The 15,225-nt window shown below is 56.6% G+C and overlaps 5 protein-coding genes across 5 annotated transcripts; 1 reads left to right on the top strand and 4 right to left on the bottom strand.

Annotated features, from left to right (window-relative positions):
• The first annotated feature begins 677 nt into the window (after positions 1-677).
• On the top strand, positions 678-3,326 carry IWZ02DRAFT_272525 (uncharacterized protein). Its single transcript, XM_066763513.1, has 4 exons — positions 678-1,247; positions 1,305-1,344; positions 1,395-1,716; positions 1,770-3,326. Exons 1-4 carry the CDS (start codon positions 931-933, stop codon positions 3,239-3,241), a joined length of 2,151 nt encoding a protein of 716 aa, XP_066622231.1. The 5' UTR covers positions 678-930; the 3' UTR covers positions 3,242-3,326.
• A 494-nt stretch (positions 3,327-3,820) lies between these two features.
• Positions 3,821-8,418, bottom strand: IWZ02DRAFT_452184 (uncharacterized protein). Its single transcript, XM_066767574.1, has 3 exons — positions 8,195-8,418; positions 8,101-8,140; positions 3,821-7,928 (listed from the first exon to the last, which is right to left on the bottom strand). Exons 1-3 carry the CDS (start codon positions 8,296-8,298, stop codon positions 3,999-4,001), a joined length of 4,074 nt encoding a protein of 1,357 aa, XP_066622230.1. The 5' UTR covers positions 8,299-8,418; the 3' UTR covers positions 3,821-3,998.
• Positions 8,419-8,576: 158 nt separating this feature from the next.
• IWZ02DRAFT_452183 (40S ribosomal protein eS1) lies at positions 8,577-10,144 on the bottom strand. The gene is made up of 4 exons (XM_066767573.1): positions 9,877-10,144; positions 9,310-9,811; positions 9,152-9,253; positions 8,577-9,098 (listed from the first exon to the last, which is right to left on the bottom strand). The coding sequence occupies exons 1-4, from the start codon at positions 9,996-9,998 to the stop codon at positions 9,057-9,059; spliced, it is 768 nt and encodes a 255-aa protein (XP_066622229.1). The 5' UTR covers positions 9,999-10,144; the 3' UTR covers positions 8,577-9,056.
• A 741-nt stretch (positions 10,145-10,885) lies between these two features.
• On the bottom strand, positions 10,886-11,570 carry IWZ02DRAFT_272331 (uncharacterized protein). Its single transcript, XM_066763511.1, has 2 exons — positions 11,242-11,570; positions 10,886-11,147 (listed from the first exon to the last, which is right to left on the bottom strand). Exons 1-2 carry the CDS (start codon positions 11,477-11,479, stop codon positions 10,954-10,956), a joined length of 432 nt encoding a protein of 143 aa, XP_066622228.1. The 5' UTR covers positions 11,480-11,570; the 3' UTR covers positions 10,886-10,953.
• A 907-nt stretch (positions 11,571-12,477) lies between these two features.
• On the bottom strand, positions 12,478-15,157 carry IWZ02DRAFT_452171 (GTP cyclohydrolase II). Its single transcript, XM_066767572.1, has 10 exons — positions 14,226-15,157; positions 13,757-14,167; positions 13,346-13,702; positions 13,273-13,290; positions 13,174-13,220; positions 13,082-13,111; positions 12,964-13,016; positions 12,782-12,903; positions 12,656-12,726; positions 12,478-12,590 (listed from the first exon to the last, which is right to left on the bottom strand). The coding sequence occupies exons 1-10, from the start codon at positions 14,659-14,661 to the stop codon at positions 12,585-12,587; spliced, it is 1,551 nt and encodes a 516-aa protein (XP_066622227.1). The 5' UTR covers positions 14,662-15,157; the 3' UTR covers positions 12,478-12,584.
• Positions 15,158-15,225: the final 68 nt, after the last annotated feature.

The following is a 15,225-nucleotide window of genomic DNA, read 5'->3' as shown; positions in this document are numbered from 1 at the left end:
ACAGGAACAGCCGCAATCAAGCGCGTTGAAACGTTCCCCAGCCCGTTTGTAGGGCTGTTTCGACAAAGAAACCCAGAGAAGAGGTGTCAATATTGTATACGAGTCGCCCGAAGCCTTGATTGTTCTATTCATAACCGGTATACTTTGGACTCACTCAATCAATAGCCATTGTCGCCGCGGTCCGGGCGTCTTGGGCCCAGAGACAGCGGTCCCTGGAATGGAGGGAAGTGTCTGCAAGACCGCAAGGGCTCCCGAGAGCTGGCGACGGATCCCAAGAGCGAGCGGTTCAAGGCACACGGGACGGGCAATGGAGTCCTGTCGAGATGAGGTGCATGGATGGGTAAGGACCTTGGGGCGGGCGGACACGGGCCGTGAGAAGATCAGATCCCAGCCACTCCACGTCCACGTCCACGTCCACGTCCACGTCCACGACATGTGCCCCCGGCCATCACAGGGCATAGGCCATCCTTCAGCCAGGTCCAACTCGCTGCGTACATGTAGGATCTTCAGGAACCACCTCACGCGACGAATTGTCAGACGACACCTTGCCCTTCCAGTCCTTTCCTTTGCTACTGCATCACGCACCTGACGAGACAGCATGACAGCCGCCGTCAAGTCAAGACTGACTCGCCGTGCCAGCTTAGCCCCTCGTGTGACGTAGACTGGTCTCTGTGACGGAATGACAGCACCACCACTACCACCACCACCACCACCACCACCACCCAGCGAATGGAATTGGGAGCCTCCACGAGCTGAGAATGATGCTGCTTCCTTGGATCTCTGAATTCCATCCTCACCGTGACGCCTTCCGCTCCGCAGCCCTGCCGCTAGTCCTGCCACAGACCACCCCCCGTCCCTTCGTTACTCACGGAACCAGACCGAAACCTCGACCGCTCATGAGGCGCTCTTGCGCCGCTCATTGTCCACCTCATGGCCTCAAAACCCACTCACAGCCCTCCACACTCCCCCGACCATGCCACCACGCCAACGCCCTTCACGACCACCACCAAATCCAAGACCGTCACCTTTGACCAACTCTCTCCGCCCACTTCGCCCTCCTCGCCGAACCCCTCGGCCGCACACGACCCTATGAATGAGCAATCACCGCTCCTCTCCCCCACCCAAGACGACGACAACGGCTTGAAGCGCATCCCCTCGCCGCTGAGTGACGATGACTGGAATCCCGAAGCTGGCGAGGACACCAAGAGCAGCTGGTACTTGCTGCTCCTTACACTTGGCGGTCTAGGGTGAGTTGCGCAAACCACGCCAACCTCATGGTCCCGGCATGCTCATTCCTGGTCCAGTCTACAGATTGCCTGGTCTGTGGAGCTCTCCTACGGCTCGGTCAGTGCTTCATTGTCATCTTTCGCTTCAGAAATCTAACACCACCATAGCCGTACCTCATCTCACTCGGCCTGAGCAAGTCCTTGCTTGCCCTTGTGTGGATAGCCGGCCCGCTTTCCGGTACCCTCGTCCAACCATATGTCGGGCTCAAGAGTGACAATTGCAGATCACGATGGGGAAAGAGGAGGCCTTTCATAATCGGCGGTGCTGCTGCAACCATTGTCTCTCTTTTTCTACTGGCTTGGGCGCGCGAGCTCGTCGGGGGCTTACTGGGCATCTTTGGCGTAGCTAGGGACGCAAGCGCAACACAGACTCTAACCATTTTGTTTGCTGTCCTGATGGTATATGTCCTCGACTTTGCCATTAACGTCAGTGAGTATTTGCTGACGGCCCAGCCTTGCGCTGCCTCATCTGACGCGTAGTAGTCCAAGCTGCCATTCGCGCATTCGTGGTCGACTGCGCCCCGACCCATCAGCAAGAAGCCGCAAATGCCTGGATCATGCGCACCAGCGGCACCGGCAATATTCTAGGATACCTCTCTGGATTCGTCAACTTGCCCAAGTACTTTCCATTTCTCGGGGACAGCCAAATGAAGGTCCTCTGCGCCATTGCCTGCCTCGTTCTCGCTGTCACAGTGACCATTAGCTGTACGACCATTTCAGAACGCGACCCGCGCAGCGAAGGCGTACCCGACAGCCACGGCGGCCTCCTCGGCTTCTTCAAGAACCTATTCCGCTCCATTAAGCGCCTACCTCCCCAAATCTCCAAAGTTTGCCAGGTGCAGCTTGCGGCATGGATTGGCTGGTTCCCTTTTCTCTTCTATGCGACGACGTACATTGGCGAAATCTACACCGAGCCCTACTTTGAAGCCAACCCGCACATGAGCGATGCCGACATCAACCAAGTCTGGGAGGAGGGCACGCGCATGGGCACACTGGCACTCTTCATATTTGCCCTCACCACGTTTGCCTGCAGCATCATCCTGCCTCTGCTCGTCGCGCCGACCTACAAAGCTCCTTCTTCTGGCGCCCAGACCCCAAGCACGCCGCTCACCCCTAGCACACCGCGCTCGTCGTCCATTGCCTCATCCTCCTATTTCCCACTTCCATCAGGGTCGACCTCGCACAAACGGGCTTCGACCTCCGGATTCGCCAGCCACTTCCGACGCCTTCCCGAGCTGCTCGACGCCCTGCAAATCCAATCGCTCACCCTTCGCCGCGCCTGGCTCTTCTCGCACATCATGTTCACCGTCCTCATGTGGAGCACGCTGCTTGTGCGCTCGACAGCAGGCGCAACGCTCATCGTCGCCCTCGTCGGCGTCCCCTGGGCTGTCGCCAACTGGGCGCCCTTTTCGCTCATCTCGTCAGAAATCTCCAAACGCGACGCCATCCGGCGGGGTCTAATACGGCCAGACGACGACGACGACGACACCTCCCTCTCCGGTCCCTCGTCGTCTTCGGCATCGATCGCCACCTCCGCCAGCAGAGACGCCAATCTCCTCGCGTCGGGCGAAGACGCGCACGACGGCGCCGACCAGGCGGGCGTCGTGCTGGGCATCCACAACGTGGCCATTGCCGCGCCGCAAGTCGTCGCGACGCTCGTCTCATCGACCATCTTCCGCTTCCTGCAGAAGCCGCGCGGGAGCCCCGGCGATGCGAGCGTGGCGTGGGTGCTGCGCTTTGGCGGCTTGTGCGCCCTCGTCGCTGCGTGGCTGACGACGCGCGTTGCGGAGGAGAGGAGGCGTGGTGGCGGTGTCGTGTTGGGCAAGGGGAGGGGGAGGGGGAGGAGAGCGAGGGCGAGGGCGAAGGGGAAGTGTGTCGATAGGAGGACTGCTGGCGGCGGCGGCGGCGGCGGCGGCGGTAGTAGTAGCGAGGCGAGGAGCGAGGATGCATCATGATGAGTAGAGATGGAGATCGACGGGACAAAGCCCTGTTTCCCCTCTTCTTTTTTATTTTTCTTTTCGTCTTCATCTCCTTCTCGTTCAGCGTTTGCGAGGATGATCAAAGCGGATAAGGACTTGTATGCAAGTCCTTCCCCTGGCTGGCTGCTGGCGTTTGCGGCAGGCAGCTACAGCATGGATACATACCTATGCTCGAGGTTCTTGTCGTCACTCACGATCGGGTCCTTTCTTTCCTTCCTTCTTTCCTTCCTTCTTTCCTTCCTTCTTTCCTTCTTTCCTTCCTTCCTTCCTTCTTTCCTTCCTTCTTTCCTTCCTCCCTTCCCTTCTCTTTCGCTCGCTCTATACCAATCGTGGAATCCACAATTCGACCTTGAATTCATCTTTGTTGTCATTGTCATTGTCTTTGTCTGGTGACTGGAAGACGACGGTGGAACCAATGCATGCACGGGTTGGCTGGGGAACAACACAGTTGCGGTGAGTTAGTTTTATGCTTGGTCTATGTAGGTAGGTAGGTAGGTAGGTGGATGATACTCTAGGGGCGACCAATATACGCTTCGCTCGCTATCCAAGGACAACAACAACAACAACAACAACAACAACCACACTTCGCTTCTTCTCATCCACTATCCAACCAAGCCAGCTCGCGCCGGGAAATAATGCACATCGCAAGCAAGCAAACAATCCAAAGCTAAATAGCTAGGAAAGATCCAAAAAGCCTCCTTACGTACTCACACACTCGTCGATGAAAGCTTACCTACACCAACACCTCATCCGCCTCGACGACGCCGCCACCAAGAATGACCTTGTACCTTTTCCTCTTCTTATTCCCCTTCCTGCCCTTCTTGCCCCCACCATACCGCAGCGTCCTAACGACGCCGGCAAGCTTGGGGAAGAGCTCCTTCTCGCCGAGCCACTGCGCAGCAAAAGCGGCGAGACCGAGGACAAGCAGGGCCGTCTTGAAGCCCCAATCCATAAAGGTGAGCTCCATGAGGTCGGCGAGCCAGCGTGCCGGGTCGAGCAGGAGGTACGTGGACAGGGCGAGGGCGGCGCCGAGCGTGATGACGAAGGGCAGGTTGTGGTGGATGGGGCGGCGGAAGGGCGGGCCGACCGACAGCACCAGCGCCGACAAGATGTACTGGTAGCACGACAGCAGGAAGAGGGCCGTGTTTTGCGAGTTTTTGGCGTTGCTGTGCGTGCGGTCGAGGATGGGCGGCTGGTACCACGGCTGCCGCCGCACCGCGACGAAGGCTATGGCTTGCACGATGATGCAGAGCGCAATGTGGCCGAGCAGCGGCACGAGGACTTTGCGCGAGACGAGCGACGCCGTGGGCCGCTTGCGCGAGAGCGTGGGTGCTGAGCCTGTCCAGCCCATGAAGATGGCGATGGGTAGAATGAGGGCAAGGTCGATGTAGAGGAATTGAAAGTCGCCCAGGTTCGACGCCGAAGCGTATAGGAACGACACCGAGGTGAATTGGATGGCGCTGTAGAGCGACATGTACTTGAAGCAGGAAAAGGATGTGACGAGAGCGGCGCGGCCTTCGCGGATAACTTCGGGCACGCAGCTGATGTCAAAGACGCGCGAGGTAAAAGGCGCGGCGACACTAGCTTCGGCTTCGGAGAGAGAAATGCCCACATCAGCTGCTTTCAGGGCGCCGCAGTCGTTGGCCCCATCGCCGCAGAAGCCACAGGTGTAGTCGATGCTTTGCAGCTTTTCGACCAGTTCGTGCTTTTCGTCGGGAGACATGCGCGCAAACACTTGGCCGCGGACAAGGAGCTCATTTAGCACCTTGGGGTTGGCATAGTCTATGATCCAGCGAAAGACGTCTCCTGAAACGGCTAACGAGTAGTTGCGCAGGTTGGAAATGTCGTACGGAAGAGATGCATCTCCTTCAGGAGGAGGGGGCAGCGGTTTGAGCGTGTTCTCATCCAGCTTGAAGATGGGATTGTCGATACTCTCCCAGGCCAGTTTCGCCAGCGGCTGACGCGCATCGCCCTCGACAAAATGCGGCACGAAGCAGTGTGCTGTCTTGTCGATGAGATTACACTCCCTGGCCACGCTAATTGCAGTCAGAATGTTGTCTCCAGTACACATGGCCGTCCGGATCGCAGCTTCATTGAGCTGGTTAATGACACCAGTTGTTGTCGGCTTGAGCTTGTTTTCGAAGATGATGAAGCCAACAAAGTCAAGATTCGACTCTGCGTCTTCGCGTGCCATTTTTTGCACCTTGACCCAGTTGAGCTTTGGGATCGTTTTGGTTGCGCAGGCAATGACACGATATCCGCGGTGAGTATAGTAGCTGAGCAAGTCCTCATAGTCCGTTGGAAAGCTTTCAGGCCGGCAAATCTCCTTCATGCACTCAGGAGCGCCTTTGACGTAGATGTGTCCCTCTCGGGCGCCAAACTGCCGCACAACCACACTGGCTCTGCGGAGTTGCGAGACAAACTCGTATGCCTTGATGATACCCAGCTCAATCGGTTTTCTGTTGGTTGGGTCCTCGCCCATGTTGTATTCTTGGCCGGCAGGGGGTCTGGCAACCGAAGGTGAAATGCTGAGTGACTCTTCCTCGTTGTCGAAGCCTCCGCCACTCTGCTCGCCTTCTTCAAAATTCCAACCGGTGAATTCAAACATTTTCACATCCAGCGGATCTCCGACAAGCTCACCATCCACGCAACGCAGCGAGTGGCAGGTGGCCATGGTGTACAGTAGAGACTTGTTGTTCTTGTAATCGATTGTGGGATCACGTTCGTATGAAGCTCCGGGCAAGACCAGGGCGCAGTCAGTGAGAATGTCACTGAATCTATGCACCGGCTGTTGCGCGACTCTGAGACCCAACACATCGAGGCCTTCTTCTGTCAATGTACCCGTCTTATCAAAGCAGACGACGTCGAGCTTGCCGCCAACATTGACGCGCTGAGGGCTGATGCAGTAGATTTGCTTCTTCTTGAGCCGATTCAGGGCAAAGTTCGTCCCGATCGTCAGCGTCGCAGGAAGAGCAGGCGGTACAACGATAGTAATGAGATCCAGAGCGCGGACGACGATGAGGTGCCAGGCGAGACCCAGGCGAACAAAGTTGACAAAGGATGCGATGAAGCCGACCCCAGCAATCATGGCCATGACAGATATGTATCGGAAAGAGTCACGGTAAAACTTGAATCCAGATGGCTTGGGAAACAACATGGAGCGCACCAGTGCACCCTTCGTAGTGTTGAAACCGGTGCGAACGACCAGTGCGAGCGCAGCAGCTTCTTCATCCTTGTCGTCTTGTGGTCTCCTGGCTCGAATGATCTTGGTTCCGCAGAACAAGAAATGGCGGGCCACCATCGGGTGGATCGAAGCTGTGCTCAGGTTGAGCAATTCCAGGGCGTCGTCCGCAGCAGGTACCTTTGATACAGGAACAGACTCGCCAGTGAGCATGCTCTCATTGACGATACAATCACCAGATAGGAGCAAGCTATCGCATGGGAAGTGCGTCAGACTGGGATCCGTGACTTCGTAAATGTCGCCTGGAACAAGTTGACTAGACTCGACGTAGCGCCAGAAGCCGTTGCGCAGTACTCGCACGTCGCATTCGAATCTTGAGACGTCCCTCAACCGGCGCATGGTAGCCTTGGTCTCGATCAATGTCGTCGTGATGCTGACAACAGAGATGATGAAGATGCATGTTGCGTAGTAATAGTACTCGTCGAGAGACCACAAAATCAGGCTGGCAATCTGAAAGACGTAGAACGGATGCAGCACCTCATCTACGAGAAGCTGGCTTGTACTCTTTTCCTCAATGTCGATTAGATTCTTGCCAAAGACCTGCTCGCGAGATTCTTTCTCCTCTGTATCCAAGCCGGTCCGAATAGTCCGTATGTCTGTCCACGCAGGATCTTTCCAAGTGTTGCCCAACACGAACTTGTCTCGGACGGGGTGGTAACAAAAGCGGATGTAACGATAGTCCAGTATTCGGAGCTCCTTGATCACAGGGTCGTCGTCTTCATCGTAGTCCCGGAAACCCTCCTTGTGGTTGATCCCGAAGATGGAGGAAAGCGGCTGGCCATAGTTTTGCTTGGTGATGGTCTGGACAGTCATTTCTCCCCACTGGTTCTCCACCACCACCCAGTCACACTCGTGAATAGGTGCCGCCTTGCCGACAACCTTGATGCGCCATCCGGGCAGCCAACGGAACAACAGATATCCAAGGCCACACGTCAACACGCAGAGCAGCGCGTAGACGGAGAATCCCACCAGAGACGTCTTGAAACCAGCCACGACGATCGTCAAATCTTCCGTAGCAATATAAATCTTTTGCGTCGTCCTCCCTCCCCTCCAATGACCCGAAGCCTGTGTACTTGAACTCGAGTGACGGCGGAGGAGTGGCTGGCTGGCCGACCTGCCGGAGCCAGCCGAGTGCTGCGAGCGAATAGAGTATGATAGAGACTTGCGTCTCCCATTCATCAGAGAGCGTCCATCTTCCAGGTCTACATCTTCTCCATCCTCTGCGTACCCATTCCCGTTGGCGTGGTACAGTGCCAGTTCTTCTTCTTCAGCAATAGCTTCTTCCTCGGCGGTATCCAGCGATTCGTGGTCGTCGTAGAATGTGAAGCTTGTAACGCTTGCCGAAGACTCGGCGCGAGGGCGACGATGCGCAAAACCGGTCACGCTCGACGGCACGCTTTCGGACATGGGACCCGAGAATATCTGACATGACTGTGTCAGCCGTGAACTAGCAAAGCTGTCACATCCCGTTGCAGTACAAAGGAAATGTCGTTTTGGAAGCCTGTCATTCAGCCTGGCGGGACTGAATTTTTCGCAGCCGCGCTCAACGGCGCCAGCTGTGCGGCGAGGTTGACGGTGTAGGGTACCTATTTACCTCATCCTGGGCCATCTGCACATCAGTCAAGAGACTGACACTACTCGAATCAGTATGCAATCATCTCGACTACGTCAATCGAAACAAGACTTACTCGCTTTTGTTGGAGCCGCGGCGGTACATGGAGCCGCTAGGCTGGCGGACAGGCGCAGCATAGCTGGAGCGGCGGCTTTCGCCCTCTCCATCGGAATCCACCATGACTGGCGAGGGAGTGTTTGGTTTGGCTCAGCGCATATCGCGGCGTATGGGTCTGAGGGTGCGAGGAAGAGATTCTCGGTCGCGCGACACAACAGAAGAGCGGCGCAGGGCGATAGTGGGATGTCAGCGAGCCTATCGCGGAGATTAAAAATGACGGGCGGTGTGTTCGTCATATCCTGGCTCTCGACTTGGCCCAAGCGTACACCTTTTCAACGCGGAACCCATCGAGCGCACTAGCCTGCCAACAATCCACACCAAAAGTCAGCGCTAGCTTAATGGCTTCTTGTATAGGCTTGTTGGAGCAGCGACGCGCTCTCCAGCTGAGACGAAAAAGGCTAGAACATTTGACTGCTCCACGACATGCTGAAAAGCGCAGCCCCAGCATCACAGTGATTTTGACACAAAGCACAAGCTTAGAATCAATTCTTGGGACGTCGATTTTCATTGCAGTCCACGGCACGGCGCATCAGGTAAGAAAAATCGAATCCATTCCTGTTCCCAACCATGCGCCATTCCGTGTCCGTGGCGTTGCTGCTACTGAATTGTTTTTTTCCCCACTCGAGTCCGGCCGGGTTTGCTCTTTTGTTCCTGGAGCCGTTTGTTGCCCGTTAGTGGTTCACCAAAGAGCATGGGTACAAAGCGGTTTTGGGAATCGGGCTCTTTGGCTCTGATATTGTTCAAAAACATAACACCTTTTGATGCCTCCTAGGAAAGAGCAAGACCCGACCGTCGTGACAACCCGTCCATCCTTAATCCGTTTAAACGGTCTCGAGAACCTGCTCCTTGAACTCACGCTCGACCTAAATTCTCGCATTAGCTTCATCCAAAGCGCCTCGCAGCTTCTCTTCCTTACCTTCTGGCCGGACTCGTCGTGAGTCGACTCGCCGTGCAGCGAGAGGAGGGCGCCGAGGTCGAACTTGGGAGCCTTGAGGAGCTTGACCTTGCGGACGTGGACCTATTCCATTGTCAACCTTTGTCTTCATTCTCATCCTCTTTCCATTTCCAACGTACGTTCTGGAGAGGGTAGATGCCCTGGGCAGCCTTCTCGATCTCACGGCCAATGACCTCGGGGATCAGCTTGGTGGTGAGCTGGGAGAGGGTGCAGCTCGAGGCCTCGCGGGCCATGATCTCGGTCATCTTCTTGCGGATGGCGCGGATCTGCGACGAGGCGGCGTAGGTGGTCTTCCTGATCTGGTTGGGGCGGCGCTTGGTGAAGGCGATGCAGAAAAGACGGATGAGGTAGTCATCGGTGGTCTTGACGACGACGTTGGCTTCGATCAGCGTCTGCCACTTGCGGACGAGGGAGCGGAGCTTGTCGGAGGTGAAGTCGAGGCCGTAGAAGTTGGTCAGGCAGTTCTTGCCCTGGACCTCGTCGACGCGGAGCTTGACCTTGCGGAAAGCGTGGTCCTCGTCCTTCTGGAGGTCGGCGAGCGAGACCTCGAATATCCGGCCCTTGAGGGCGTCGTTGGCGTTCTTCAGACCAGTGGTCCTGTTGACGAGAGTCTTGCCGACACTACAAAAAAAAAAAAAATTCGGGTCAGCGGCTTGTAGTGCGGCTGCTAGGTGGATGCATCGTACTCTCTGATCTGGAAAGTCGAAGGGGCCTTGACGGAGTACCAGTCCTTCTTGGCGAAGGGGTCGGTCCTCTTCTTGATGCCCTTCTTGCCCTTGGACAAACGCTTGTTCTTGCCGACAGCCATGATTGCGACCTGTGTTGGATGTCGGGGGGCTGGATCCGGGTTGTCGTCGTGTCGTCGCTGGTGTCAGGCGGTTCGCGCGCTGAGTGGGAATGGAAAATCCAATCGCTTACTCGGCGAAACGTAGAAGCGAGCCGTCTCACCGCGTTTGGCAGCTGCCAAGCAAAATTACTTGGGTGCGACTCCGAGACTTGACCCGACTGACCTAAGCCAGCTGCGGTGCCAGCCTTGGCTCGGGCCCGTCAACAAGTCCCCTCCCAGCCTTCTCAGGTCCCGCCACTCCAGGATTGGACGACGCTGTTCCCGGAAACTGGTTGATCAGCTGTTATGGCCTTTAGGCCATGCTTTTGAGCTTGACATTGTCTTTGCATTATTCAGTTGGCACCCAACGACAGGAAACACGCTTCTATGACAGCATCCCCTGCACCAGTCACGAAGCCATGGCCCAAAAAACTGTTTGCAACTTTGGTTTGTTGATTACCGACCATCTTTACCACTGCACTGCATAAGACAAGTTCACTCGAATTCTACATTAGGAATTCGCCGCTTCTCCCAGCATGCAATGGGCATCCCATCCCGCCCATCTGTTTTGCTTCTTGCCGCGAAGGTTACAACACCGGATGCCGTGTCCGTCCGCTGGAAGAACGCCTGCGCATGTGCCATTCTTCTTGCTAAGACTCCCGAAACGCCTCATGTGGATTTCTCCCGCCTGCAAGGACAAGTTTTCCGGCATGGATTCGGTAGGCCCCGAGTTTGGCCCTGCATGAGAAGGTCCCAGGACCTTCTCCGCATGGATGAGCTCATGCGGGCGCGGCACGACTGAGCGGCGGGTGTTTGCGAAACACTAAAAGTTTGAAAGCCAGCCAGTCAAACCGCGGGGAACTCGGGACCGTAGCCCGTCCAGGTGGGGATGAAAAAAACAACAAAATTTTCATAATGGCAACCGAAAAGTGCTCCGTCATGAGTGGTCATCCTGGTCGTTGTCGCTTGCGTGACTGTATTTTTCAAAGTCGGGAAAGCTGATGTAGCCACCTGAGAACCTGTTAGCGGAGATTCTGACGTAGGGCTGCGTTTCAGGCAACGAACTTCCTTGCCGACTGTGGCACCAGTAGTCTGATGACGAGTCCGAGTGAATGCTTTGCCGCTCCTCGACTGGCCAAAACAATCAGCGCCGTGCTGGGTAAACAGAGACGGGCTTGATGGGTGGGTGGTCTCAGAGGTGGGGGAGAGCAAAATAGGTACGTACCAGGTGACTGTGGAGGCGAAGAGGGATTTGATCTCCGCGAAGAATGAGAAGCCATCCTGGTGAGAATAGCAGCAGCTTTTGCCGGGGCGTGGACGCCAGTGTCGCTCCTCGTGGCGCAGTGGTGGGTGTTCAATGACGGAGGAGAAACGCTCGAGGGAGTGAGGGGCGGGCGTTTGGAGGAGGCCTTTGCGGAGGATTGATTGGAGGAGATGGGGATGTAGAAGGACTTGTTGGTCATGTTGACGGATGTGAGATTGGCGAGGAGTGATCGACAGAGTAGGGAAGATCAAAGGTCGAAGGAGGAGGAGGAGGATGGTAGCGTTGTTTGTGAGAGAGGATGCAAAAGGCTTCTTGATATGCGGACAGGCGGCGGGGAATGCTTGGGGATGGATAACCGGTTTTGGGCTGGAAGACAGGAAGTCAGGACTGGTCGGGGGTGCGCTGTCGAACGTTTATACGCGGGGCGCATGGTAAGCTCGACGAAGTGCGTCGATTGGCCTCTGCGGGTGGGGAAGGCCATGGCACATAGCGAAGTGCCTGGACTGCGGTGCTTGACGTGAGAAAACGAACCCCTGACGACATGACATGGTCAACCTCAGCCCTTTTTGCCAGCCGCCCCGCGCAGCGCAGCGCAGCATTCACCCGCCCGCCTGCGCCGTGACGAAGTGCGCTTTCGACTGGCGGGCAAACAAAGGCCGGCCACGTCGAGTCCAGGATGCATGCCTGTCGGCCCAGGTCCCGGTGGGTTCCCTGCCTGCAAGACATCAATCATGCTGGGCCAGACTGCCAGAACAGAACAGACCAGACCAGACCAGACCAGCCCGAGTCAGCTGCTCGACCGGTAGGTAGAGCCCAAGGCACGCGATCCTGAGGGCAGCTACCTTACCGGTCAGCCTCCACTCGCCGCTCTCGTCGACTAAGGTGCGGTACGTAAAGTCCAGCTTTCCGCTCAGCACTCCAGTTGTCTGCAGCTGCTGGGTCCTTTCACGTCGTTCGTCAGCTGGCAGCAGACGAAGCCCACCAAGCTTCCACGCTTCCATCCTCGGCCCGTGCCACGAACACGATGCATCGCAGCGCTGGCTTCATCCTTATGCAGCCGACATGCAGCCTTGGTTCAATTGTATCGCCCTCACCTCTCTAATCCTGTCCGTGGTTCCACTTCAGGCCACCGCCAGCCTTCCCGACCCGACTGCTCCAACCACCGACCCGTCTGCTTCTGCCAAAATGCCCCCGCCCAAAAAAAAAAAAAAAAAAAAAAAAAAAAAAAAAATCTCCCACTTTCCTTCCCCACAATTGCTACCCGTGCCTCTCCGCCGCCGCCGCGGGGCCCCGAAATCCAATAATCAGTGCTGCCCTTTGCGTTAGCCCGGATCCCGATGCAGCGCTGCCAAAGTATTGATGCGCAGGCACTTACATCAACGTCTTCCCACGCGCGCCCTTGAACATTAGACAACTCCTCCATGGTCATCACCTTTCCTGTCGTGACTGTCTCCTGTCAGCCGTTGCACTGCCCGCGTCCCCTCAGCTTCATGTCGCTTACAGTAACCAGCGTGGATCTTCGCGTCAATCTCAACCCGACTGTCGGCAGGTATCATTTCGTCGGGAATCGGGACGCGCTCATGAATTGGAATCCCTTGTTCGACGATCGCGTCGTGTTTCATGCTGGCCGTCCCGGTCAGCTGGATTTCTCTTACGCAGGCGCGGCGCAAAGGAGGCGCTTACTTGGACATGCTGAGCATGCGGTCGATCTTGGTGATGCCCAGCCAATGCAGAATCTGTTTGCCCAAGGACAGAGCTCAGTCATCCGTAGCCACCACATTTTGGAGTAACTATTACTCACGTCTGGCATTAGCGCCTGGAACCGCATGTCCTATTGCCATCAAGTTAGCTACGCCATGTGCGCCCTGACTACATAGACTGCCGGTAGCTCACCTTGACGCCTGCAATATTCTCCGTCCGCTTAAAGTATTCGCTCGCCTCTGCTCACACGTTAGCTCCCCAATACGTCGACGCTGCAAGTACGACACTTACTGTCGGTGCCACGTTTTCCTAGAGTCGCCGTTAGCTACCCGCCTGCTTATACGCGCCTGGTCTGTCGACTCACTTGCGTTGTACACCAAGTATTTGGTTACTTCTCCCAGCGCGCGTCCTTCCTTGCGGAAATAGATGACGACTCCGCTTCCGCCCTTCTGCGCCTCCTTGACCGCCTCTTCGATGCCGAAGATGAGGTAGGGTCGGCAGGTGCAAATGTCAGACCCGAAGACGTCGCTGCCGTTGCACTCATCGTGAACACGGAGGGCGAGTCGCACGTTGGGATCTGACATCTTGGCCGGGTCGCCAAAGACATAAACCGTCAACCCGCCAATCGGAGGCAGGAAGAGCTTCACGTCACCTCGTGTGATGAGTTCGGGATACGAGCCACCAGTCTCCTCAAATAGTGTCCTGCGCAGTGTTCCCTCGTCTAATGTCTGTCAGCCCAGACGCGTCTCTCGAGAGACGCGCAGCCGCCACTTACCGATTCCGAACCTCTCGGCCACGCCTGGGAGATACCACACGGGCTCGACGGCAAACTTGGTGACGGCCAATTCTCCAAGCTCGTTGATGCAGATTTTGCCGTCGGGCACAAGCCGCCCCTTTTGGACGCTTTCTTGAAGCTCTGGCAGCTTCATGTGCGCCTTGGTCACCGCAATGGTGGGCCGAATTTCGACGCCATCCTTGTCAATGTACTCCTTGTACAGCCATGGCGCCAGGTGGCCAAGAGGGTCCATGGACACAATCTTCTTGGGGTCGCTCCATTGCGGGAAAGGACCAATGTTTGTAGCGGGCTCCGTGTTGGTGAAGTCTGGCTTGTGGTTGATGTCGAGGTTCTTGCTTGCCACTGCAAGGGCATGGTAAATGGAGTATGAGCCACCGTGGGCGCCAATAGCTGCAAAGCACAGTGTGAGCCCCTCTGCTTGGCTGCAAGCGCCGGATGATCGACATACCGTTTCTCCGCCTTATGGTGTTTGCGTGCCGCGACACCACGACGGGGCCTCTCACGGCGGGATCGACATGTCCCCACTGCATCGGTATGGGGTCGACGCCAGCCTGGCCGGGGTACGATGTCAAGATAATCTTGTTTAGGGAGACGCTGGATCGGCGCGGTGTGACCTCTGTGGCCCCAGGGTCATACTGTTCACTAATTTTCTTGACGCTCTCAGAGGGCTTGGTGTCATCCTTCTGCGCCACGGCGGCGGCAGCCTTGCCATTGGACGTGGCTGCCTCGGCCTTGTCCTTGACGTCCTTGATTCCAGCCAGAGTGTTGACGCGGCCGTTGATGGCGTCGACCTGCGAGGTCAGTTGGACGTTGTCGCGCTGGATGGCGTCGAGGCGGGACAGGATCTCGTTGAACAGAGTAGTGGGGTCGTTTGAGGAAGCCATTGTACGCAGGTAGCTGTGATTACGATTGGACAAGGTAGGTATTTGATTCCAAGCTGGACAGAAGATATCTAAAGAACAAAGAAGAAGATGGCAAGCTCGCGGGGTCCCGAGCTGGACCTGGGTGCTAAGATGCGGCAAAGATGGCGATGCGGGGCGATTGATGTCGAGGAGAAAGGGAGAGGAGCAAGAGAGAGAAGCCCTTGACAGCCCACAAGGGGGCGGGTCTTTTGTAGTCGACGGTGGCTAGCCAGATGTCGCCTAGAGATTATTATCAGTTTGGTACAGAAGCCATACGGGCGGGCAGCCCAGGGCAGCGCATCCATAGCTGAGCGCCTGGCCGAAGGCATCGCGGGGCGGCAGCCGAGCTCTATCGCGCCGCCGGCTGCTTGCGGGGAGGGGCGTGCTACGCATGTGGACCCTCTGCTGCCCAATCATTACTCACCGCCTTGGCCGGCGCGCCTTTGCTCTTAGTCGTAACTTGGCACCGCAGCTATCACCTCCCGTCAAAACTCCATTACACCCCTCTGCATCCACTCCATCGCAAAATGGTACGATCGCCGCCTT

Source organism: Phyllosticta citriasiana (genome assembly GCF_038021145.1).
Source record: "Phyllosticta citriasiana strain CBS 120426 chromosome Unknown IWZ02scaffold_7, whole genome shotgun sequence".
Classification (NCBI taxonomy): Eukaryota; Fungi; Ascomycota; class Dothideomycetes; order Botryosphaeriales; family Phyllostictaceae; genus Phyllosticta; species Phyllosticta citriasiana.
The sequence above is the reverse complement of the archived record's forward strand: the minus strand, read 5'-3'. Positions and strand labels throughout refer to the sequence as shown.

Bases quoted from the DNA above. Each gene is read 5' to 3' on its own strand.
- IWZ02DRAFT_272331 (XM_066763511.1), bottom strand. From the start codon at position 11,479: ATGACCAACAAGTCCTTCTACATCCCCATCTCCTCCAATCAATCCTCC. The intron at 11,148-11,241 runs GTACGTACCTAT...TGTTTTGGCCAG, and splicing joins TTCGCCTCCACAGTCACCTG to TCGAGGAGCGGCAAAGCATT.
- IWZ02DRAFT_452183 (XM_066767573.1), bottom strand. From the start codon at position 9,998: ATGGCTGTCGGCAAGAACAAGCGTTTGTCCAAGGGCAAGAAGGGCATC. The intron at 9,254-9,309 runs GTACGTTGGAAA...ACAATGGAATAG, and splicing joins GCATCTACCCTCTCCAGAAC to GTCCACGTCCGCAAGGTCAA. The intron at 9,099-9,151 runs GTAAGGAAGAGA...GCGAGAATTTAG, and splicing joins ACGACGAGTCCGGCCAGAAG to GTCGAGCGTGAGTTCAAGGA.
- IWZ02DRAFT_452184 (XM_066767574.1), bottom strand. From the start codon at position 8,298: ATGGTGGATTCCGATGGAGAGGGCGAAAGCCGCCGCTCCAGCTATGCT. The intron at 8,141-8,194 runs GTAAGTCTTGTT...TGATTCGAGTAG, and splicing joins CGCGGCTCCAACAAAAGCGA to TGTCAGTCTCTTGACTGATG. The intron at 7,929-8,100 runs GTAAATAGGTAC...CAGTCATGTCAG, and splicing joins TGCAGATGGCCCAGGATGAG to ATATTCTCGGGTCCCATGTC.
- IWZ02DRAFT_452171 (XM_066767572.1), bottom strand. From the start codon at position 14,661: ATGGCTTCCTCAAACGACCCCACTACTCTGTTCAACGAGATCCTGTCC. The intron at 14,168-14,225 runs GTATGTCGATCA...TGTGCTTTGCAG, and splicing joins CACCATAAGGCGGAGAAACG to CTATTGGCGCCCACGGTGGC. The intron at 13,112-13,173 runs GTGAGCTACCGG...TGATGGCAATAG, and splicing joins AGAATATTGCAGGCGTCAAG to GACATGCGGTTCCAGGCGCT.
- IWZ02DRAFT_272525 (XM_066763513.1), top strand. From the start codon at position 931: ATGGCCTCAAAACCCACTCACAGCCCTCCACACTCCCCCGACCATGCC. The intron at 1,248-1,304 runs GTGAGTTGCGCA...TTCCTGGTCCAG, and splicing joins CTTACACTTGGCGGTCTAGG to TCTACAGATTGCCTGGTCTG. The intron at 1,717-1,769 runs GTGAGTATTTGC...GACGCGTAGTAG, and splicing joins CGACTTTGCCATTAACGTCA to TCCAAGCTGCCATTCGCGCA.